At 38.1% G+C, this 26,049-nt stretch overlaps 1 protein-coding gene across 1 annotated transcript in view; it reads left to right on the top strand.

The window, feature by feature from the left end:
• The window catches only part of ephb6 (eph receptor B6), a 57,504-nt gene that overhangs the window by 18,819 nt on the left and 12,636 nt on the right, over positions 1-26,049 (top strand). The window contains exons 2-13 of the mRNA XM_053625828.1: positions 586-650; positions 4,254-4,526; positions 9,381-9,544; positions 9,896-10,191; positions 15,413-15,568; positions 16,614-16,885; positions 20,644-20,725; positions 22,893-23,017; positions 24,265-24,427; positions 24,799-24,913; positions 25,093-25,148; positions 25,618-25,734. Of these exons, the coding sequence (XP_053481803.1) occupies positions 586-650; positions 4,254-4,526; positions 9,381-9,544; positions 9,896-10,191; positions 15,413-15,568; positions 16,614-16,885; positions 20,644-20,725; positions 22,893-23,017; positions 24,265-24,427; positions 24,799-24,913; positions 25,093-25,148; positions 25,618-25,734 (1,884 nt within the window). The remainder of the gene's footprint in view (positions 1-585; positions 651-4,253; positions 4,527-9,380; positions 9,545-9,895; positions 10,192-15,412; positions 15,569-16,613; positions 16,886-20,643; positions 20,726-22,892; positions 23,018-24,264; positions 24,428-24,798; positions 24,914-25,092; positions 25,149-25,617; positions 25,735-26,049) is intronic.

The following is a 26,049-nucleotide window of genomic DNA, read 5'->3' as shown; positions in this document are numbered from 1 at the left end:
TGTGACTGGCTCTGTATAGAAAATAATCCCTCTTTTATCCTCTCTGTCACTTTCTAATGGTCTCTCTTAAATATATTACATGGGAGAATGTACAATATACTGCATATGATATACCTGTAGACATTCATGCAATTATGTCTTCATGTCAGTTCGAACCAATTTGGTCATTCTCCTCTGACTTCATGCATCAACAAGGTGTTTCCACCTACAGTACCATGCTTTGGTCAAAGTAATAGTGATTGCATTTTTCCCCCATTCTGATGTTCGATGTGAACATTATTCAAAGCCTTTTGACCTGCATCTGCGTGAGTTTATACATTGCACTGCTGTAGCATGATTGGCTGATTGCATGAGTGAGCAGGCATGCAGATGTTCCTATTAAAGTGGCATGTGTACAGTATATACAGTAGAACAGTTTACTGTATACATGTGTATTTGTTAATTTGTCTGTATGTGTCAGTGTATATTGGTTGTCATTTCTGTAGCAGATACATATACTGACCGAATTTGATAAGGAGAAATTCTTTCTATATTAATAAAGGAGATTTTTCTACTTTTGAACTTATCTCTTTCTCTCTCTCTGAGTGATGCTGCTGGACACCACTGAATCCACTTCTGAACTTGGCTGGACAACTTATCCTGTAACTGGGGTGAGTCCCATAATCTGTGTGTGTACGTGTGTGTGTGTGTGTGTGTGTGTGTGTGTGCGCACAGTTTTGAGTCCTACAATGAATCACTCGCTTTTGAAAGGGTAAATCCATTTTGCAATTTCTTTCTACAATAAGTGGTGTATAACACAAGCATTCTCATAACTTCAAGCTAGCACTTTTATGCTTCAAATTCAGGGTCAGGCAAAAATGATTAAAATGCATTTACATTGAATTAACATTATGTTGTTTAAAGAAAGGTTTGTCTACTAAATGATACTTAATTGCCTCTGAAATTTTGTTCCATATACTGTATTGAATAGGGAGCCACAAACCCCTAAATAAGCAAATACTATGCATGTACAGTATACAGTGGTGCTTGAAAGTTTGTGGAATTTTCTATATATATCTGAATAAATATGATCTAAAACATCAAGTCCTGAAAAAGGAGAGTCCATAGAGAACTCAATTAAATGAGACAAAAATATTATACTTGCTCATTTATTTATTGAGGAAAATTATGTTTTAGGTCATATTTATGCAGAACTATAGAAAATTCTAAAGGGTTCATAAACTTTTCAGCACCACTGTATGTATGTACCGTGTGTGTGTGTGTGTGTGTGTGTGTGTGTGTGTGTGTGTGTGTAGCTGGTAGGAACACTGAGGGAATGCAGACATTTTCACTGGTATTAACAGCTCACATATCTGCTGATATGACCTGGGGCTCAGAAAGAGCGAAGGAGGAATAAAGATGAAGGGAGAGAGACATGAGTTTATTATTAACCGTTATTACTCACAATCTCTTCAGTCCTATCTCTCTAAGGGATGTCTCTTTCTTCTCCCTGTCTCACTCTACTTCTGGTTGAGTTGCAGTATGTTACACTGGTGATGCCAATAGACCAGTCAGATATGCTGCCTTTATGCCCTGGAGCATCTTAGTGACTGAACTACAGATGAGAACATTACTCTCTCTCTCTCGCTCGCTCGCTCTCTCTCTCTCTCTCTCTTGCATTGACCCATTCTCATATGATTATATAGTGACACATACTACATACTCCGCATACAACATTAAGCCTTTTCTTTGCTTCATTTTCTTCCTCTAATCCTTTTTTTCTCGCCTGTTCTCTTCCCATCTCTTTTGTTATTTGTTCTGCAGCTTGTTAATCTATCCATCTGTGCTTTTATATAATCCCCTCCTCGATTTTCTCACCCCCCTCTCAATCTGCCTACTTGTTTTTTAACACCCGTTCACCCGTTGTAGCTGCCAGTCTCTATCTCCTCATCCCCTCTTCTGTCCCTCAGCATTCATTTGAAGCAATCACACATCTCTGTCTTGTTGGCATCCCTCTCGCTTCCATTTGTCCGTCCTTTTATTCCACTCTTATGTAGCAGTTGTTCCCTGTCTCTGTGTGACCATGTCTGTTTGAGATTGTTGTCCTGGAGAGATTTGGTATGTTTTCTGGGAATTTCTGATCAGATTACATCACACCGCTTTGAGAGGGGCTCAAGTTGAGTCATCTCTCCGATCCAATCTGTTAAATTTCTACCTAAGCAAAGTGACAAATTGATATTCATATAATCATATTATGATATTATGTACTGTATATGATGAGATATTTATAGTCTTCGCAATTTTACGTTGAGGAACATTATTCTGAAATTGTTCCACAATTGTAGATGCAGTTTTTCACAGATTGGTGAACCTCTGCCCATCTTTTACTTCCTAAAGACTCTGCCTCTCTAAGATACTCTTTTTATACCCAGTCATTTTACTGACCTGTTGCCAATTAACCTCCAGCTGTTTATTTTTAGTAACACTTACTTTTCCAGCCTTTTGTTGCCCCGTCCCAACTTTTTTGAGGCGTGTTGCGGCCATCAAATACAAAATTACCTTATTTTTTTCTTAAAATTGAACATTTCCTCAGTTTAAACATTTGATATGTTATCTATTGTGTCTATATGTCTATATCTATATTTTCTATTGTGAGTAACTTACTGGTTTATGAGATTTGTAAATCATTGCATTCTGTTTTTACTTACATTTTACCCAGCGTCCCAACTTTTTTGGAATTGGGGTTGTAATTATAAATTTCATATTGATAGTTTAGTGGTAGGAAACAGACTCACCAACCACAACAAATGTGTCTGTCATTTCATGCACTTTTGTGAACGCACACTTGTATGAGCCTCTAGGACATAGCTTTTAGATTCCAGTTCCAGGGGCCACTTGCACCAGCTGGACATCCACCCGGCTGTAAGATTAGACTGGACATAAAATGCACCTTAAGTCCTACGTAGAATTAATACCTGTTGCACCATCTAGGCATAGTGCTATGTCTGAGACTAAATCTTATGCCTAGACAAAGGTAGGTGTAAAGTGGAGGTGTAAATTGACTATTTTCCAAGGTGAAAATAAAAACGTCTAATATACAGGCTACACGATCTGCAGGCTTTCAGGCGTGAAAGAGTAATGAGAGACTGCACCGATCATCTGGATATACTATATGGATATAGAGAACTTATTAAAAAAGGTTTCATTTCAGCAGGGCTGAATTGTTATAATTAATTCAGAAGTTCTCACCATCTAAAAGATGAGTACCTTGTTGGTAAACAAGGAAGGCTTTCAATCAGTTAATGGTATGGCCTTATTTTGTTATGCATACTAAAATATGCAGATACATACTGTAGAGTTCGATATTATCTGAATAATAATTTTTTGTTTTGGTTTTTTTTTCGGCTCAGCAGTCATGTTTAATCTATTTGTTGGCGCCAGTAAATGTGAGTTTGTAACCATAGCAATGTTAATTGGCACGGTATCACTATCACTGCAGTAGAATGCGTCAGCTTGGACGTGCATTGTCTACTCTGGGAATAACTGCACCTAGTCATAATTTTAGATGGTGCAACAGGTGTAAATATTTATCACAAGACTGAACGTAGCTAATTCTGTGTAGTGCTTACACCCAACTTTTTTTTTTTTTATGTCCAGCTGGTACAACCAGCCACAGGACTATATGTTAATGATTTATAACTAATTGATTCAGTGCATATACTTGCATTTATGTGTGATTTACATTTAGTAGTCACAACTTGTCCTTAATGGTTGGTTGGAATGAAAACCTGCACCCAGACCTGCCCTTTCAGGATAAGATTGGACACCCCTGATTTACATTATATACTAAGCTTGTAGTAGCTTCATTGGCTGAAAAAGTAAGCTAAGTTCCAACGATCTCTGCTACTTCCTTCCAAGCTTGATTTTTCTTCATAATGTCTCTATACACATTTAATAAGAAGTCATATATGACATGATAAGATGACACCACAGTTATCAGTTTTTCTTCCATTTTGCACGTCAAACAATAAATGGGAACTAAATGCATTTAGGAACGGTGCGAGTGGGGAAGTGGAGAAACGTTGGACCAAATATGCCATAAGACTGATCAGAGTTTTTGCTTCACTGTGTCATACATTTGCATAAATTTGAGGAAATCTAAATAAAACTGTTACTTGTCATTCTGTTGCTTGTTGCTGTAGCTGAAAATGTGTGTGTATATAGAAAATAACCGGTATATTGTCAATTGTCAATCTATCCATTTCTGTTTTTAGTGGGATGAAGTGAGTGTGCTTGACGACAAGGGCAAGCTTATCCGCACCTTTGAGGTATGCAACGTCAATCAAAACCAGCGTCTCCATGACAACTGGTTGGCCACTCCCTTCCTGCTCAGCTATTCAGCTCCACGGATTTTTGTCACTCTACGCTTTTCCGTACGTGACTGCGCCAGTCTGCGTTCACCCTCGCCAACCTGCAGGGAGACACTCACACTCTATTATAGGCAGGCTGACTCTCAGATTGAAGTGGAGAAAACCTGGAGCGCAGAGGTGAGAGATACAGGACTACATTTCTTAAATATTGTGTATACAAATCGAGATGAATCCTGATCAGTGAATGACATACATGTATGGGGTTAGTGGTTTTTGCCACAAAGAAGCCTGTTGAGTATAATCAGATAATAAACCTCAGGCTTAGGTAGGCCTAATGCACACTCACACACAGTCAATTGGCACTTTATAAGATACACCTACACTCTCAGTGCTCAAATTGGAAGAAGGAGAGGTAGGATTTTAAATTGGCATCCTATTTATTTTTTACACAAAACAGACTACAGAAATCTAGCTTGTTTTGTCAGACAGACCACTGTCTATAAAATAAAAATTTGTATAATCAAAATTTTATTTGATTTTTTTTATTTATCAGGTGCACTTTGTCGGTGCACCTGACTTTAGCTGATATGTTTCTGAGTTCAGTTTATCAAGTGCACGCCTCTAGCCCATCCATCAGAGGAAAAGGACCACTTCAGGGCCACCAGTGGGCGTTGAACTATTGACAGCACAGATGCGACACCTGACATGGGGATGGCATCTTAGTATGTGTGTGGCACCAGTACAAATGCTATGAATTTGAAACACCTCAACGTTACTGCCATGTTGAGAACAGTCCACCAAGTTAAAACTACAAGGTGCAAGAACAGTATATGGTGGATGTACCTGATAAAAAGGTAAAAAATTGAGTAAATTACTGCTTCCTAACTTGCATTCCTTTTTCGTTATTCTGCAGCTAAAACTGGCATCTCTGAGTAGTGGAAAACGTGTTGTGTTTGGCATCTTATTCTGCACACCCACACACACTGACATACAACAACTCTCAGCCTGGTGTAGAGTCTTTCTGTACTAGTTACAGCCAAGAGTAAGAGTGATCCAAGGAGTGTTGTTGTCTGGATAGTTTAATCTCCATGTTTTTATTATGTTTGTAAAATTGTATGAACTTTATTTCCCATTTCGCATTAGCTAGGGGACAGAGAGATCTCCTCTTATGTATTTCTTGTTGGAAAACATCCCATGGGTCAAAGTAAAAGGAGTTTGAGATGTGTTAACACTTCCAGATACTTTCAGGGGAGACAGAAAATCGGTCTCTTAAATGCTTCATCAGATTTTAGTGACATGCAAGTGACTCAATGACATGGTTGCAGTTTGAAGAGATGAGAGACAGCTATTGACAACTTGGATACTCAGTTCTCATTTTCGCACTATAAATGACTTATGACAATGCTTGACAATACCCACTGACAATTTTGGACCTTTCTATAGCATATGAGAAGGCAATGTTTACTGTTACAGCTTTCTGTGTAATATGCAGAGATTAAAGGCAACTCATGCTTATTAAGGGCAATCCTTGATTCGTTGTCAGAGGTCCAAGTGGGGGGTCAGAGCACAAGCAGACAGCAACAATCCATAGTCATATATATATATATATATATATATATATATAGAGTTTGTTTTTTTCTCCTCAGTTTGGTCTTGCCAATTCATACCCACAAGCTAACTCTCCCCCATCATATGACATTTACCAGCCGGAGAATGTGGGGCAGGCACATGCTTCCTCCGAGATGTGAAGCCAACCTCAGTAACTTTTTCTAACTGCTGCATGCAGCATCACAGGGTGGTTTAACACACATGGAAGAAAGCATTATCTGCCCTATTCCACATGCATGAGCTCACAGATGCCTGCAATTGGCAAGTGTCACTCTGCTTGACAAGAGAGTGAAAGTATAACATCCCTCCCACCCTTAGAGCACAGCTAATTTTGCTCTCTTGGCTCACAGCCATGAATAGCTATGGTATTGTCAATAGATTGAGAGTTTGAACAGGGCAAACATTTTCTGTTGCACCAGTCTGTATGGAATTAAAATTGTGCCAAATGTATTGAATATAACTTTTTAAGAAAAGAATAAAAATACAATAATAGAAGAAAAACACTCTGAAACTGAAAACAGTGAACTGAGTAGCAAAAATTTAACATGCTCTTCAAATAAACAGTATTCTTTGTTAATAGTTTTCTAATCTTCATTGTCACTAATCATGGTTTATTAATGCGCTGCTAGAATTTTCATTTACGCTTTCAAACTTTTTGTTTACGCGCCGAAAGTTTATGTTCGCCATTCAGGCGCGAATCTCACATGTGGGCGGGGCTTAACAGCGATACTTTCATTGGTTAGTGAGATTTGGATTAACACAAAGTTACGTTCAATACTTTTGGTACAAATTTAATTTCATAGTCTGGAGCCTAACAATCCATAATCTTTAAATGAGGAAAACAGGTGAAGGCCAAAACCAGGAAGTAATACACATGGACCTAAGGTACTTGGGACTCACAACAGAATAACTTGAACCCACAATAATGAGACTTGGAATGAGACGGAAAAAAAACCCAGCAGTGTATAAATAGATAAACTAATCAGGGACTAAACACTGAACAGGTAAACACCATCGGATAACACACTAATGACAAGACAGGGGTGGAGACAGAAATAAAATCACATGGCAATGTGAACCCAAAACAAACCAACATGAAAGCAGTAAATGTCCCACTCGGAACCACACCACACTGAAGCAGGGAATTTATGACATAAAGCTGCATCTGCTGTATGAGACCCAAACATCAGGCACCTGACAAAATATTAAACATGGCTATCTTAATCAGTTAAATTTTGACATCTTGACCAAGTGAATAGAAAAACCTGTAAGATCAACAAGTCTGATTATCACAAGATTGGGAGTTTGAATTCCAACAATGGCATTGTCATCTGAGGCAAGGTCTAAGGACTGGGTGGGAGGAATGTCATTCCTTCCTGTCAATCACAGCATGTGCTGGCTTGAGCCACATTGTAGAAAAAATGTAGTGGCTGGTTTCATATGTCTTGAAAGAAACATATTATAGGCTTTGCTCTTCTTTGTAGCTGTTGTGCAATACTGGAGAACTAGTTAATGTGTGGAAATATGCAGTGACTAAATTGAGGTCAAATTGGGTCAGAATAGGTAGAAGGTAGTAAGCAATCATAACAGATTATCCTTCCCTTGAAGTAGAGAGAAGATAAGGTTCTTGGCTCATAGCATGACTGTCCGTATGATCAAATTTGCTACACCTTTCCTTTATTTAACAATATGAATACTAATATATAACTAAATTGCTAGTGATATAATTACTAAATAAAATGTATTATTTCATCATTAATTAGTACAAATGAAACACCCCATCAAGTGCAAAAAGAACACAGAATCATACCCTGATGTTAGTGGTTTTATGCGAGAAACTTTCTATTTTATAATTCAATTATGTAATTAAATTCATTCTGCTTTCTTGCATCGAATGTAAGGGGTGGTCATGGTTTCTTTGTTACAATCTGCAAAGCAAACCGAGATGTATTTTCTGCTATTCAGTCTGAGCCAGTGGGCTAGTGTGTTCGCCCAGGAAATGGGAAAGCACTGCATGTTATATTCACTTCAGGTGCAAACATAGTGGTATAGTGCTATGATCACTCAAGAGGCTTTCACCAAGAGGGTATACCTGGACCAGAGCAAACAAAGGCCACAGCATTAACAAAATAGACAGCCTATGTTTGCTGAACTTCCTAAACCAATTATTCACCTTAGACTTGGATCTCATTCTGTAGAATTATACTGTACGTCACGGAAAACTTAACATGCTTGGAGGCTGTTATTCTTTTCTTTCTTTCTCTTTTTTTTTAAAAAAATTGACGAGTACTGCAGTTTGCTAAATTTAGATTTAGTTCATGGGACATGGCATTCCACAGAGTTCAGCTCTTAAGTCATTATTTAAAGTATTTTACAAGCGGATGCACGGGAAGTCTCAGCAACATGTGATTTAGTGTAGGTGTCCTACAAGAACTTCAATTGCAAATTGCAAAAGCCCAGCATTATGAGATAGGATCTGAGATATGAGGATATGAGATGCAGGATGCTCTAAATTTTATTTTGGCACATCCCATGACACCTTTAATACACTCTCCAAATATTATGTTTGCATGCATTCTATTCTTGCTCTTGTTCTCTCAGGATCAGATAATGCAGGTTACACATTTATGTCCTGTTATGAGTTCACTAACAGGAATAGCTGGTCTGTATTGCAGTGATCAGATCCATCACACACTGGAAATAGTTTTTTTTTTATTTTTTATAAAACAACTGAGTCTTTAACTTGTTAGTTTTTTCATAACCAATTCCGACCTACACAGACACACATGCACAGAGCTCATACAACTGACTAAAAACACATTAACAGGGTGAACTGAGAAAACCTAAACACTTAATATCCTGAAACATTTAATAACACAGAAAACCCAGGCCTTAAAGCTAACACAGAACAAATGTTGAAAACAATATCTGTAACACAACAATAAATCAATTTAAAGTTCCTCAGGCCCATATGCAATGGAACCTAACATTAAAAACACATGTTTTGAAGACAAGGATTGATAAGTCTCACTTATACTTTGAATTATGTGCTGCATATGAATACTGGGAAGGAGCACAGTCAAAATCACATGAAAACATATGGAGGGGTGACATGGTGATGCAGTGGGTAGTGATTGGCTAGGATAAATTGATCCTAGGTGTAAATGTGTGCGTGATACCATGGTGGATGGTGTCCAATCCAGGGTGTATTCCCACCTCACACCCAGTGTTCCTAGGTTCCAGATCTACTGCAACCCTGACCAGGATAAAGCAGTTACTTGATGTGAAAGAATAAACATTTTGAGGCGCATTGATGATGACTTGCATTTTTGCCAAACTGCAGTTCAAATCCATGTACTATCTGGTATGTGCTCAATTCCAAGTACCTCTCGCTCTCTCTCTCGCTGTCTGTCTTTCTCTTAGCCTTTGAGTGGGGAGACCAGAGAGGGCTGGGTGAAGATAGACACCATCGCAGCAGACAAGAGTTTTAGCCGTGTGGAGCCAAGTCTTCCTCACCAGTACAAGCCAGACCGGACGCGCCGCATCAACGTGAAGACCCGCAGCTTTGCCCCCCTCACACGTCGCGGGTACTATGGCGACTCCCTTTGACCTTTTCACGGTCACCTTCATATCACTGCATGGTCCAGTGCTGATATGTGATGGGTGACTGTTCAGAGATGAAATGAAACTCTGTGCGGTTCAGCTGGCTTTGTGTGCCTGTGCGGCCAAAACAATTCAACTGAGTAAATATCAATGTGTTCCAGCGCTAATATTTGCAGGAATAAAGTCTGGATGGAGAGAAAACAGAAAACGGGAATTAATCAATCCACATTCGCCTGTTTTCTTCAGCTCTCAATGACAGATGAGCATGTAGTGCATGACATTATTTACCTTCTTTCATCTCTCTCTCTCTCTCTCTCTCTCTCTCTGTCTCTCAGATTTGTGCTGGCTATTGTAGACAGTGGAGCATGTGTGTCACTCATGGGTGTGTCCGTCTTTTACCGCCGCTGTCCAGCAACAACACTGTACCTGGCTTCTTATGTGGCCACGCCCTCAGGGGCAGAGCCTACAGCTCTGGTGCCAGTGACTGGGACTTGTGTACCTCACAGCCAATCGCAGGGCGGGACGGCACCCCGGATGCACTGTAATGCAGAGGGTGAATGGATGGTGCCTGTAGGAGGGTGCACATGTGACGCAGGATATGAACCAAATCATAATGGCTCTGCCTGTCTAGGTGAGTTAGTAATACTTTACTGAGATAGTTTGAACCTCTTTATGTCTGTGTCTAAGTTACAGGATTATTTACATTTACATTCGTTCATCTAGTATCTAGCGATTTACATCATACATTCCAAGTATACAAATGAGAGTTGTTCAATCTCCGTCAGTGGCTCTGAGTAAGCACTGGGATTCTGAACTCATTGTGTTTACTGTATATCACTAACATAGAACCTTAACCACTGAGCCATCGCCACCTGTAAGATATGCCTGTCTGTGTAATCCCCAATCAATCTCCTGTCATTCAGAATGTATTCTTGCCTCCAGACTCCACATCCTGGTGTTCATACCTCTGAACACGACACTTCAATTGGACTCAAAAATCCATCTAATAAAAACAGGATAAACACAAATCTATATATACAAAACACTAATACAGGCACAAGGACAATCCACACCAAGGTAACCCAGATTCACAAGTGTAATACACATACCAAACTCTGCAAACTATTGCACGTTTATAGGAATTTTATTCTTAACGGTTTCTTTTTGTCTGCATCAATAGAGCGTAAGCGTGTTGTATGTCTTCATTGTGTTAGTGTGGCTCTGAATCAATAGTCCATGTGCCCTCCTGTCACTGTAATTATAATCTCTGCTTGACGGACAGAAGACGGTGTGTATGTGTGTTTGTGTGTGTTATTACAGTGGACAGTGTGTGTGTGTGGGGGGGGGGGGGGTAGTTAGTTGCACAGATTTGTTTACAGACAAAAGAGACCATCTGCAGCACCCACTGTTCTTCTATAGTGTGCGTGTCTGTGTGTCACTGCACTGTGTGTGTGTGTGTGTGTGTGGCAGCCTGTACCTTTTTTTGTTACTGTGCAATACACATGTGAGCATTAGAAGAGTTTTTAGTGAATGTGCACATAGAATTAATGTGTGTCACTACTGCTCTTGACCACTCTTGACAACGGGAGGCAGTTGATGCAAGTGTTCTTGTTTGTACTGCTTTGTGTAGCACACCGAGAGAGAGAGAGAGAGAGGGGTGATCTTGAGATGAAATGAAGGAGATGCAGCAGCAACAAGCGCTCTTCCTCCCAGAGGTCCAGCACCAAAGGGTGGAGTTAATTCCTGGGGTGATGGCATAGAATCAGGAGAACATACCTTGGAGAGAAGAGGAAGAAAAGAGAGAGCAAGGGACCAGAGGAAAAGAGCAGGGTGTGACACATTTAGGTCGCATTGATGTATTAGCCACTCAACTGTGAACAAGTGACAGAAAGTGCAGGGGATGGGGTCCAACATACAGTAAGTGGACACAAGTTAATGATGCAAGACTGAAGCTGGCATAAATCCTTGCAAAGATTGAGAAAAGGTATGGGAAAGACTGAGGTTGTGCATGGTGTAGACACACTGGAGGATATTTTAAGGTGTGAAAAGTCAACATGACATTAAATTGACAGTGAGTAACAAAGTCCTGACATTTTAGCTCTGCAAGCTGTTCCATGTCGAGGGAGCAGAAAACGTTTGCCCTTCTTAGTCCAAACTTTAGGAACACTCATAAGCACAGTGTTCTGAAACCATAAATCATAAGTTGCATGTTTTCTTGACATTAAATACACAAATACCAACTATTCATCTCTCTCTCTCTCGCACATTCAGCCCATTCACTCTGCAACAAATATAAAAATGTGAAAACGTTCACACATGCACATTTATGTTCAATCACAGATACAGGCACAGAGAAACAGACATGTTTGTGGATCAAATGATCACGTGTTGGGCGGGCACACAAAAGACATGCTCATGCACATTTGGGCAGACTGAATACACATGCTATCTCTCTCTCTCCCCCTCTCTCCTCCTCTCTCCTCTCCTCCGTCTCCTATTTCTCTCTCTCCCCCTCTCTCCTCTCTCTCTCCTGTCTCTTTCCTCTCACTCTCTCTCTCTCTCTCCCTCTCACCCCCCCCCACCTCTCTCTCTGCCTCTACAGTGTATCTGCCATATATAATCACAGTGAATCATATCATATAGATTTACATACTGTATAGACTCTTACATTTTTCTCATGCAAAATTAAAAAACATGATGTTCTCTGTTCAACTTCATTCAGGTGTTTTTGAAGGGCACATTGAATATACCTAATGAACTTAATGATATAATAGTCTCATTGATGGAAACTCTGAAGCAGCAGAATACTGTATTTATACTGAATATGGACAAATTCACGACCTTTTGGGTACTGAAAGAAAAAATGTTGGCTTGGTTCTGGATTCTGAATTAAGATTTGCCATCTTTGTTTTTGGTATAAGTCATGTGATCTCTATCCAGCTCAGTCTGCTAGATGATGGGATTTGTTGTCAAGGTCATGAGCACACACAGAAAGAGCAAACAAGGAGCAATGTACAGCAGCTAACTTGCTCTAATTGCAACTCTGTTGCATAACAATAAAGGAATAAGTAAGGAATAATACATGTCAGGGTGTGCTGTTCTTGTAAAATAATATTTTATTCCTTTTAAACCACAACAGTTTGCCAACAATTAATAAATTTTCATTGATTATCCCTTTATGGTATGCCTTATATTTTAACCATTTATAGTTACATTTAATGTTGTGGAACGTCTGTGAAACAAGTTCATGTTAACACCAACGTTATAGCAGCTACAGTCAGTCATCCCCTCACCAGAATCTCTTTTCTCCTCTATTGAAGTTAATAATACAAAAAAAAAAAATTGTACGCAGCTCTGTCCTGATGACTTTCCTATGATGGAATATTTGCGGTAAGTAGCAGCCCTACTACTGAATGTTACAACGTGCTGACACTTGAGACTCTGTCTATGTTGTTAAATAAACACTATCCTTGCAGGAAGCTTCACCATATCATCCATCTTACATTTTTGTTTAATAGCAATAGCTTTTTTACATCTGTTTATTGTTAAGCTTACAGGGTTTACCTTGTGCTTCGGGGGTTTCCTCCCCTAGTTCAATGACATGCTTTGTGATTGGCATTTCCAAATTGTCTGGTGTGTGTGTGTGCGCAACTGTGCCCTGTGATGGATTGGCTCCCATCCAGGGTGTCCCCTGCCTTGTACCACGAGTTCCCTGGGATAGGCTTCAGGTTACCCTGTGTAGGATAAGCAGTATGGAACATGGATGGATGGATGTTATACTTAAATTATTAGAGTGTCTGCCATACAGGTACCTGTGAATTATTATTATTATTATGATGATGATGATGAGACTGATTTGAGTTAAAGTCTGAGTCATGCTATTATTAAAAAAATTAAAACATCTTTTCACCAGTTGAAATTGAGAATTCAATAGTGCTCTGGCAGAATAATGTTCACAATGATTGTGACCATGCTCAGTACAAAGATATAGACATTATTCATACACTACCATTAGGTCCTGTGGCTGCTAGCTTTTTGACCAAACTGGACTTGGTTGCTTTGTGCTAATTGTGACTATAATTTCCTTCACATTCCTTAGCTGCATGGGATTGCTATAGTTTAAATCAGCCAGGGTTAAGTTCAAATTGGTTACATTGCTGTTTGTCCTGGTTTCAGTGTGAATCAGGTGATTAGTTATGTAGTTTCAGCCAAGACTAAGTGTCTTTGGTGTTTGATGTTACATTACAGTGTTATCGGTTAGCCATGGGGAGAGGATATATATACACACTGAAACGCTGCCAATGTGGGGCAATCCTATCAGGCCCTAATAGTCTTTCTGTTCAATGCACTGAGCTAGAAGAGCATAACAACCATGTATAATAAAATCAGAAAAATAATACTGTAGAGAAAACATGTTCATTATCTCTTACTGCTCAAGTGAGTTTGAAAGTCAGCTTGGGTTTATTTGGCGGCTCTCTGGGAGGCACAGGATGAGGAAATGTGTATGTTGTGTTTCAGTCAGTATGTAGCGCTGCGAGCAAAAGAAAAATGAGAGAGAGAGAGAGAAAGAGAGAGAGGAAGAAATTGGGTCAGCGATCTAAATACCAAGTACAATGTCAATGGCAGATTATGCATTCCTGTATGCTGCATTTCTCCTTTTGATCTACATCTACAAATTCCTACTTTACAGTCTCTGAGAATAAAATATATCCCCTCTCTTTGAAATGTCAACTTTCCCCTTATTTTTATATTTAAATCCCAAAGAAAATCAAACTTACACAAACACACACATCCCTTTGTCTCTTTGATCTATTTGCCCTCAACTGTCCCTCAACTCGATAACTTTCATTATCGTGTGATGTTCTGTGCAATTTTACATCCATTTATGCATTCAGTCAAGTGAAGGATTTGCGGGCCTCTTCCATCAATAAGTTATGTGCATTGTAATGTACATTTTCATTTTGGGATAGCTGACAAACAGTAAACAGACTCTGTGCCCAAAATGTTCCACATATAAGATAAAAGGAGAAAGAGGACGGCAAACTTCTCTTAACATCTCTATTGTTATTCCTGCATTTATCATATTACATGAAAGGAAAAAAGTCAGAGAATCAGTATATATGGAGCTGTGATTAGTAAACGACGAGAAGCTGAGAGATCACCGAAAACCACAAAATTTTTTGTACCTTCTTTGTCACAGCTCTGGGGAAATCACATAATGAATTCTAACAGCATAAAAGATAGAAAACATCCCCATTTTCTTTCTCTGCCTTATTTTCTTCCTCTCTCGCCTCTCACATCGGTGCTGGGAGCGAATCTCAGATTTAGTCGAAGTGAAAACAAGGAAAAGCTTTTATCTTGGGGAGAACTGCCACACTTTCTTGCTTTCTGCTGTTTTGTCTCTCTCTCATGCTCTGCCGTGCCGCACTCAGACACATGCACACTACTGAAGCCTTGAAAAGGTGTTACACTTGTTAGACAGCACTATACTCATGGTTAGAGAAACGTGTGAGGTATTTAAGGACCAGCACTCAGGTAGTTCAATGGAGCTATGCACACCTTTGCATGTATATCTGCTTCTACACACACTCACCTGAATATGCTTTTTTGGCTCTGTGTCAGTATGAATATATGTATTTCATACAGATCATTTTGAGTCAATCTGGAATTAGTCACATTTTCATTATGTACATGTGGCTGACAGGCAAATTCAGATCAGCACTTCCATAAGGCCTTGTGTAGATGTTTTTACTTTGCAAAATTAAAGCTGACAGCATTTTTCATACATCAAACCCCTCCTATCACTCATGTCTGTATCCTTTGTTTTCCCAACCCTAACTTTTTGTCTTCAGCCTGTCAGATGGGCTTCTATAAAGCCGTGTCGGGTTCGATTTCATGCACTGAATGTCCAGCTAATAGCAGAACCAGCTTGGAGGCTTCTAAAGTGTGTGAGTGCCGCAGTGGGTTCTACCGGGCGCCAAGTGATGCCAACACCACGGCCTGCACTGGTAAGGACCACATGACTACTGTAGCATGAGTTTACAGATTTTAACCACTCCAAAACAAAAGAATAATCTTAATCAAATAAGCAGTAGGCTAAAGCAGTAAGCAGTATCGGCTTAAATAAGGTAAGAAACAAAGGAACGGTTGTGATTACCAATACTCAAATTAATTTCTGCAGTCCATTCTAAAATGATGACGCCTAGGTAGGGTAGTTTGAATAGAGAAAGGCCATGACAGCTATTTGTAGGCTCATTCCAAACTGAAGTGATGAAAAACATTTGCTTCAAAGCAGGGGATCGCAAACGTTTTGCAGCCAGAGGTCCTGTTAATTGTAAAATAAATTAATTTGACCCCCCTATATATTTATTTTTATAAATCTAATCCAACTAGACATGTACTAGGCTCATGATTTAAATGTGTATGTTAATATTTTGACTAATTATCAGAGCCATATAGCTTTTTACTCCATCAATAGTACATATTTTCATTAAATGTGTCATACTATGTAAAGGCCTATTTTTTTGTGGATTATTGAACTTAGAAAGAGTAAGTATCGCTCGCACACATGAGTGAAAAAAGAATGACGGTGTGTAAAACAAACAATGCACATCTCATGTGCATTCAATGTGTATTGGTCTTTAGGCTGAAAAGTCTACTGCTCTGCTGCACAATTCTCCAATGAAGTGTAACGCTGTAAATGCCACATGACAGCATGCTTACAGTCAAGAGTTGCCTATTTCTGCGTTGATGATTGGAGCAGAAAAGTATGGTCATGTGATGTAAACAGTCAGATGCCAGCCAAGGCCTTTGATTTATAGTTAAATTAATATTATTAAACTCCTTCTCTTGATATGGGCCCTGACCATCCATCCATCCATCTCTATATCTATCTATCTATCTATCTATCTATCTATCTATCTATATATATATATATATATATATATATATATATATATATATATATAGAGAGAGAGAGAGAGAGAGAGAGAGATTTTTTTAAACTATATAATAAAAGAAAAGCTTTGAGTAAGAGTATGTTTGCCTTACCAGCCCCCCCCTCGGCCCCTGTGTCTCTGTCCTGGGAGTACGAGAGCTCAGAGGGAGGGGTTTCTCTACGCTGGAAGTCCCCGCTGGACCTGGGTGGTCGGAATGAAGTGACATATGGAGTGGTGTGCAGAATCTGCCCCACAGCCATGCAGATACAGCCTAGTGTCTGCTCCTGGTGTGGAGATTCTGTGACTTATATGCCTTCTAAAAGTGGCCTCAGACAAACTAAAATCACCCTCAGCAATCTACTGACCCGAGTCACCTATCTCATACAGGTAGGCAGACTACATTACCTATGAGCACTCAGCTAACACAGGAACAGTCCAACAAACAACATTATCAAAAAGTTCAGTGTGTATAAAAATGTAATGTAAGGAAAGGTGTGTGAATATAACATAAAATTACTCCCAGAACACCCAAAAAAGAGAAATGGGTAATGGTTTCTATGAAGCCCATGCTTATAATGAATTATATCCCCATTTATACTTATTTATAAGCAAGTATTACTGCTCTATAAACACATTTATAATGACACAAAGACTTATACTTCGTTATAATAAAAGATATAGCTACATTTATATTATTGTTATAATTACTCATAAGTGATGCACTTGCTTTTTTTCAGTGCCCATGCTCATAATACATTACACACCAATTTATACATATTAGTCAGTCTTGTGGTTTCATTAATGTATTCATAAAAATGCAGCCTGCATTTTTATAATGTTATTATATTATAGTTATAATGACTTATTGGTAATGCAGATTTATTTCAAGGTCCAATAAGTGAATAATTTTATATTGTTGATCGTTGTGCTGTGCTGCCTTATAAATACTTAGTTATAATACAATTACTAACCTTTATAAATGCATCATTGATGGCTTTAAGTAAAGTGAAAGCATAGGATGCAGTTTCCATAATGCCAGTGTTATGAAATCATTAAGATGTGCTTATTATTGTTACGATACCTGTTGGAGACAAGCGCGGACGGACAAGATTAGAGAGTGTGGATCAGACGGAAGATGAAACACGGAAAATAGACGAAGGTGAACAATCCAAACTAGGCAAGGCAGAGAATCGTAACCTAGAAACAGGCAGTATATCCGATAACCAGGAAAATCCGGCTTGGTAAAACGACAGAGTACGACAGCTGAGCGTTTACTTTGCGAGACGCTGAAGTTAACGAGGCCTTTTATAACCTATGATGAAGCACAGGTGTTTGCACTCAGTACTCCGGTGAACTTGAGCGCGTGCATGACTGGGAAGTGTAGTTCTCGTCAGCCATGTTTGTAGGCAGCACTGCATTCTGGGAACTGCAGTTGCGAGTTCGCTGTGACGTGACAATTACACAAATAGAACATGTCCAGATGGCACAAACCACCAACAAAATACACAACAAATATATCCAAATGGCAAAAAATGAAATAACAAATTAGAAAAGCATGAAACTCTTAGCAACAAAATGTGCCATTTCACAAATAAAACATTTGAAACGTACTCATCTCATTAAACCTTTACTGAAATCAGCACGAGATCCCTCTTAGCACTGTCACATATGTAATATAGGCATGCAGAAGGTGCTTTTTCCACTTCCTATGGCATGGACGTGGGATTGGAATTTAGGAGCCAAAAATAACTATTTACAGCAAACAGGAAAGTGCAAAATATAAACTAGTATATACAAAACATGAACAAAAGTGCAAAAAACCTGAATAATAATACATTTAAATAATTTAATATTAAAAGAATATTTATGTATTATTATTTAATAATTTTAATAATAAAATAATTGGCTGTCCTTGACATCACAGTATGGCTGCACGATTATGGCCAAAATGATAATCATGGTTATTTTAATCAATATTGAGATCGTGATTATTTATCACGATTATTCATTGATTTTAGGGACAACATATTTGTATTGCACTTTCAAATTTAAATAAACAGACCGCTGCTTTAACCTCCATGTTGTGCTACATTCCTGCTAATGTACAAATCTTTGCATCAATTTAGACTGGTCCTTAAAGTGCATCGTCTCGTAGAAGCAAAATATAAATAAAATAGTACCCAAAATACAGGATAAGTAAAAATAAAAATGCCATCAACCAAATGAAAATATGCAATCAAATATAACAATATGCAACCAAATGAAAACAATTCAGGCGAATGCAGAAAAGGCAATAACAGTGTTTACAGGAGGAGAGACGCAGCCACATCACCCAATAGAGCGGTGACACAGGGATGACCTCATTTTGTACCGGAACCCGGAAGTTAGCATCACACTGGTTCCCTCGACAAAAACCCAATAGGATTTTCACATAAGCTTTTGGATTATTGCAAAAAATAAGCTCTGTGATCAGCAAAAGTTTACAATACTAACACGTATTAAGACTTGATTTGATATGCTGCAGAGTTTTCTATGAGCGGAGGACGAACTTTAAGCTTCAATATCGCAGTTGATCATGTTTATGTAATCGTGGGCAGTCAAAATCGTAATCGAGATCAATATTCGATTAATGTTTTTCTCATTTACTGACACAGATTTGAAAAATATTGAATAATACATTTAATAAATGGTATCCAAAAATCAGCCTGATGCCTTATAGGTCCAAATCCAAGCACTGTAATGTGCCTATATTAATAAGACAGCTAATATCTTTTTATGGGAATCAAACTGGAATCCAAAATTGCTATTTTAGATTTTTTTTAAAACATCATCGTTAATTGCTTTACGAGAAAAATCACTCACTAGATTCAATATCACATTTATTGAGCCCATGACAGATTTCTCTTATGAATGTTTATGATCTTGTGTTCTTACACACCTCATGTTCACTGTATTGGTTTATTACTGTTTAAATTTTTAGAAACACACTGGGTAGTACTGTGTGTTGTGACTGTTCCAAAACTCATAACCTTTCCTTAGAGTCATTATCAAAAAATAAAATAAAATGCAAATATTTTTTCATGGGATCCAGTTTAAAACAGTTGGTGTTCTGGGAAAAATAATGGCATGGTAGAACAAGGATGAGAACGAGGTAGAAAATTTAAGTGTGACAATATACCAGTATATAGTATGATTGAAAAAAATATTAAATAGGTATATTCCATTAAAGTGGCTTCTGTTTTACTGGTTTAGATCATGTCTACAGAATTGTATAAAAATGTATAAACACACCATTAAATATACCACCAGACTTAAAACAGGCTAGCCTACATATTAAAGAATAAACATACCGTGCTCTGTTGTAATAAATTCCTGCAAGCTAAAAGCAAACCTATTAACAAGCTTATTTTTAAAATCCACAAGCAGTTCCTTAGCTTATTGAATAATTGAACACAGTGATACCCTGTGATCCATAATACAAAACTGTAAGGTTATCATATAACTCTTTCACTCCAGTACTAAGACTACAACACTCTTTATATGACTCTCCACATCATCCATGTGTAAAGAATATGACCGATGAGCAGTCTTACTGTTTATGCTGCTCCAGTCTCAGTAAGCCTCTTGTTCCTGTCTATAATAGTGTCTATAAAAGAAACCTGACCCCATTTTATAATGATTACTAAACCTGAAAGTGGGCGGGCCATTTCTGGCTGTGAGAAGTAAGCAATGTAGTTTGATGTTCATTTACAGCCCATCTGCTAAAATGAGCCTAAATGGACTATCCATCATTTTCACAGACAAATAAAGGTACATCCATTTGTATACAAATCTCTTTTATGCTGCAAACTACATTTTCAGTCAAAGAGAGAATAAATGGGTTTATTTGTTAACCATGTCCATCAGTGGTGTATTAAAGATTTAGCTTGTTGTGTTTTATTCATTACATGTATTCCCATATGCAGTATGTATGCATGATATATTTAAACATAAATATTCTTATGGTTTTGTTTTTAGCAAGGAATTTAGGCATTAATCTTGACTGATTTTTATTTGACAATTCAGTTATTCATTATAAAACCCATCTGCAATGATTAGATATAACTTTGAACTTTACATGTTTTGTCAAAAATGTTGATTGGCAGGTTCAAGCTATGAACGATGTGTCCCCTCTCAGTCCTTTCCCACCACAGTTTGCTAGTATCAACTTCACCACCAGCCAATCAGGTGAGTGTTATCTTACTTTGATTAAATGGATTGGTGTAATCGGAGACTGTGTGTCTGTAACTAAGTACAGTATATAGAGGTGGATGTACACCGAGGGCAAGAGCAGCTCATGACTGTAGATTTTGGTGAGGCATTGGTGACATTTAATGGTGACATTAAGAACAACAAAGCCTTAAACAAATTCCAGTTGCACTTGAATTATGCTATAGGCTACTATCGAGTATATTTTCGGAGTAACCCTAGTTGAGAGTCAACAACAAACAGTCATCCAGAATACAGACTAGTAGCTTGTTTTGAGAGTACCTTTGTTAAAATGTGGCACACACAGAGAAGCTAATGTCATTAACCAGTATTGCCAGGTTTCAGCAAAATTTCCAGCCCAACTATGCCTCAAGCAAACTGGACATACAACTAGCCAAAACAAATTGAGCATTAGAAAAGCGAGACACATTTTTCTACTTTTTCCTCAGTTTTTGTGTCGGCAACAAGGTCACTGTCTTGCACACAGATTTCTAATGTGCAGAAATAATCCACTTTTAATCCCCCTTTACCTTGCCTAATCTATGCAATATATCTTACAAAAGAAATGCTTCTGCATTATCATACATCATAGACATAGACATACTGTCTGAACTTATTTTGCCTTTGTTTGTGGCAATTTAAAGTATTACATTTAATTTTGATTAGTTGCTATAAATAAGATCTTGGCTAGTATTTTTAAACTAGCCCCTGGCAACATGAAAATATGACCCTGACAACCCCAATAACTGTCCTGTCCACTGCTCCTCTGTGATCATGGGGCAACATGCTTCCTGCCCAAATGGGCCTCTATTAGCGCTTGTTGCAGTTCCCATTTTTAACCACTAGGTGTATTAATAACAAATAGGCAGTGAGTATCTAGAAATTTGAGCAAATCAGTGGAACACTGGCTTATATCTGTCAAGTTTCAATTATTTTTTAATCATTAGTCACTAAAAAGAGGTCATTAGCATTTCAATGGAATTTAAAATGCACCGAGTTGTGAATGAAGACAGGGTTATGAAGGCTAAGACTTGTTGAACAGCTGATATATATGGTGGTGCTCTGCTCCAGCTGCCCCTATAGACAAGTCACCACTGACTGAAGGTGTACCTTAGATTTGATGTGAACATGTTTCTGTGTCTCAGATTATTTCTTTTGATTTTTTTTGGTGCCATTTTTTCTTTACCTCCTGATTATTTTCAGATAATTTCAGTAATTATGCCAATATTTTATGTGTGGTTTGTTTTTCTATAACATACAAGTGCTTATTCTATACTGTATATAATTGTCTGTCATTTGTTATTAGTATATTTTTGCCCGGACTAGACCCTCCCCCCCCCCCCCCCCCCCCCCCGCACCCGTCTCATAATTTCTCCTCCTTGGCCTTGGACTGCGGTGGTTTTGGGTCACGATATCCTGTCAGCTCATATAATGCTCAAGGAAGCAGAAAGAGGTAGAGGTTAATCGTTGTGGCAGTTCACAGAAACTTTTGGGATGTACAACACAGCTCAGGCCCCCCTCCACATGAAATGAGTAAAGATTCTGGTTTTCACACTCTCTTTCTGATCTCTCTCTCTCTCTCTCTCTCTCTCTCTCTCTCTCTCTCTCCCCCCCCACACACACTTTTTTGTCTATTAGTACATAGCTTTAGTCTGCACTTATTTCAAATTTTACTCTGTAAATATTCCTAAATTGATATGATGTAACACTTCTTTAAATGTCAAGTGGTCTGTACCAGTACTCAGTGTAGCTTGTCCCTGCTCTTATACATGATTGCTTGAGATTTGAGGTGACTGAGAGAGAAGAGGTTTGTCCCTGAGAAATGAGTGGATGAGTAATGTGTGACATCAGGTTCAGGAGAGTCTTCCACTGTTTCTTTATAACTGCCAAATATGAATACTGGCAAACATCAAGATTTTTTTTTTTCTAACTTGCTCACCCATCTATCTTGTTAGGGAGTTAATATGAAACTACACAGATTAATGTATTCCTTTTTGAATTATTCCAAGCCCCTTAAATAAAATAAAATAAACTCTACAGTTAACCGCACAAAACTGTATTATATATTTTAACATGAAATACGTTGATGCCCCCATGTGGTTGCAGTTATAATAGCAGTCTCATTCACTGTATGTCTCTCTCCAAGTACCTTCTGAGGTTCCCATTCTGCATCAGCTCAACAGTGCTCCAGATTCTATTACTCTGTCCTGGCCTCAGCCTGACCGGCCCAATGGAGACATCCTGGAGTACCAGCTCAGATATTATGACAAGGTCCAAGTCACTGCATCTACACTATATTTCACCATCATAACATTTTCATGATATTTATTTAAGTTTGATTTTTTTTTTTTTTTTGGGCATACAATTCTGACTCCTAGGCATGTTTTTTAAGTAATGTCATAAAATAAATTGAGGGGGAGGGGTGTTAAAATATGAACGTGAATTATGAGTGAATTATTATTATATTTTTTTGCAGATTGTTCTGCCATGCTTTTTATTATTATTATTATTATTATTGTTATGATTATTATTATTATTATTATTATTATTGACTTTATTTCAAGGACCTAAGTGAATGGAATATGTTATTGGACTGTGCAGCTTTTCCCATGCATCTTCCCCTCTAAACTCTGCCGCAAACTTTTTTTTTTTAAATAAATGACATTTTTATGAAAATCTAAATGCAGAGTTACTTTATAATTGATTAACTTAAAAATAGGGAAAATGGATGCCTTTCCAGTTGTAAAGTCTCAAAGCACAATTTAGTCATTAGCCCTTGATTGGCTCCTTAGGACTTGCTAGGCAGGTCAAGACATCAGTAGGAATTGTCAGCCTATGGCAATTTCAGAGTGTAATAAGCTTTCTATCTCTTCAAACTTTGTACTAACACCCAGCAATCTTGGACTCCTCTAAGTAGCTGATTAAGGATGTGAAAAATAAAACTAATTGATGCCTACAAACCAAAGGAAGTCTTGAAAAAGGTATCAAAGCCTTTCCAACGTGCATTTTTCACTGTAAACAATGTCATTAAGAAATGACAAGATCTGCATGACTAAGAAAACACTCAGATGGAACTGCCTGTATGCTGGAGAAAAAGGCAAAGCAAAACCCCTTATGACATCAAAGGACCTACAGGATAATTAAGCTGACACAGGAGTGCCTATTGGAAGACTCATCAGAAGGGAAGCTTACTGATGCAAGACAGCCCAAGAATATCTCAGAACTTAGAGAGAGAGAGAGAGAGAGAGAGAGAGAGAGAGAGAGAGAGAGACTCCTAGCAGGCTAGAAAAAGCATTTGCATGTTGTGATAGCTGCCAAAGTGGGGATTACTAAGTACTGACTGGACTAGGATGTCCAAACTTTTGCACATGACACAATTAGTTTTTTCTATTTTTTAAGTTTACCAAATATAAAGTAACTGTGCATTAACGTTTGTTATTTTTAAATTGTTTGATGCAGAGGATGTGTTGAATTCTTTTCACCAAGAGCACAAAACCAATCCCTCTTTCCCTCTGCAGAGCTCTGATGAGAGCAGTGCAACCAGTGTGTTCACTGAGACCAACACAGTGACCGTGTCTGCTCTGACCCCAGGCTCCATTTACGCCTTCCAGATCCGAGCTCGCAATGAGAGAGGCTATGGCCCTTACAGCAATTCGGTTTACTTCAGCACTCTGGCTATGGGTACAGATTATATACTCTTCCACCAACTTTGCACCTTTCATCTATCAGTGACCAGTGATCTATCACTACGGACGACAGTTACAGTTATATCATCAGTTATTAATTATTATTTATTAATTCTTCCCAATATTCCAGAATGAATGAATCTTCTTGTGCATATGACATACAGTTTTAATATTGTAAGTAATTGTACCAAATGGGTCTGGTTTTCTGCACTTCAGTGTGCATAATGAGCATAATGAATATTCCAAACCCAGTACAATGCCTGGAAATCAGAAGGTTGTATTTATATGAGTATATGGCTTAGATCTGCATTTGGAGTATTCATGCAGTTTGTTAAGATGTCTTTATTGCTGATTTTGTCACCGTAGAAGAGCAATCAAGGCAAATTCAGAGCCGCCTGCCTCTGCTGGTTGGATCTATGATGGGTGGAGCTGCATTTCTATTAGTTGTGGCAGCAGTCGTCATTGTGTTTGTCTTTAGGACGTAAGTGTATTTCAGTATTGAATATACTTTAATATTAACTGAATATGTTGTATACAATGATTCAGATGCACCAATAAATAGTAATTTTGCATGGATTAAATAGTGGGATATGAATGTTTGTAACAGGTAATCACAATTTCATGTCAAAGTAAATTCTTACTGTATTCTTACTTCAACAGTAAAAGGAGAGAGAGCCATTACAGTGACAGACTTCAGAGATATATTAGCAACCGAGGTGAGTGTGTGTGTGTGGCCAGTGTGAACAACAGTAATATGACTATAGTACTTTCTTTTCCTCTAGCTCTAATGTAGAATACTCTTTAGCACAATTTCTTCAGGATCATGAACATCCTTTGTGTTTTTACAGCACCTGCATTTACGTTGAATTTTTTTCACTATACTGTCCAGGTTATGATGTTATTTTAAAATGCATATTTTCAAAATGTATTAACATATCAAAGAAAATACCAAATTATGTATTCTAATTCGATGTTCTGAGTTGGTAAATAATTCTCCATCTGCATTTCAATTTTTCATATTTGACAGGTTGGCAGGTGTGTCTGGTACTCTAAGGATGAGCGCATATTCTCAAAGCTGTATCTGTATGGTGCTTGTGCTGATTTTGTGTTGTGCTCCAGGGGTCACATTATGAGCTGCTATTTTGGGCATTGGGAATATTAACATGTTTTCTGTGTTTTGTTCAGCTGGGGTAAAGTATTATGTGGATCCTTCCACTTATGAGGATCCAAGTGAGGCAGTCAAAGAGTTTGCCAGAGAAATTGACCCTGCTCACCTGAAGATTGAGGAAGTCATTGGTGCTGGTGAGTAGATAGATGAGGTTTACCTGGTTGCTAACCAGTGTTGCATTACAGACCTAATACTAAGCCTAAACTAATGGTTAAAAAAAAAAAATCAAGTAAAATCTGAAGTAATGCATGTGAAAATTTTCTAATGTCAGTTGCACTTAATTATCAAAAGTACTTTGGTATCAGAATGAGGGAAAAAATGTTCAAATTAATAAATTAATTTAAATTTAACTTCTAAATTAATCTTCAAATCCTCCTAAAAAGGCAGAAAGTATTGATGTGTCATCCAGAAACTGAGTCAGCTTTTTGTGTTTGCTTTTTAGGTGACCT

This window comes from Ictalurus furcatus, chromosome 1, assembly GCF_023375685.1.
Source record: "Ictalurus furcatus strain D&B chromosome 1, Billie_1.0, whole genome shotgun sequence".
In the NCBI taxonomy this organism is placed as follows: Eukaryota; Metazoa; Chordata; class Actinopteri; order Siluriformes; family Ictaluridae; genus Ictalurus; species Ictalurus furcatus.
This window is presented reverse-complemented; position numbering and strand designations above follow the sequence as displayed.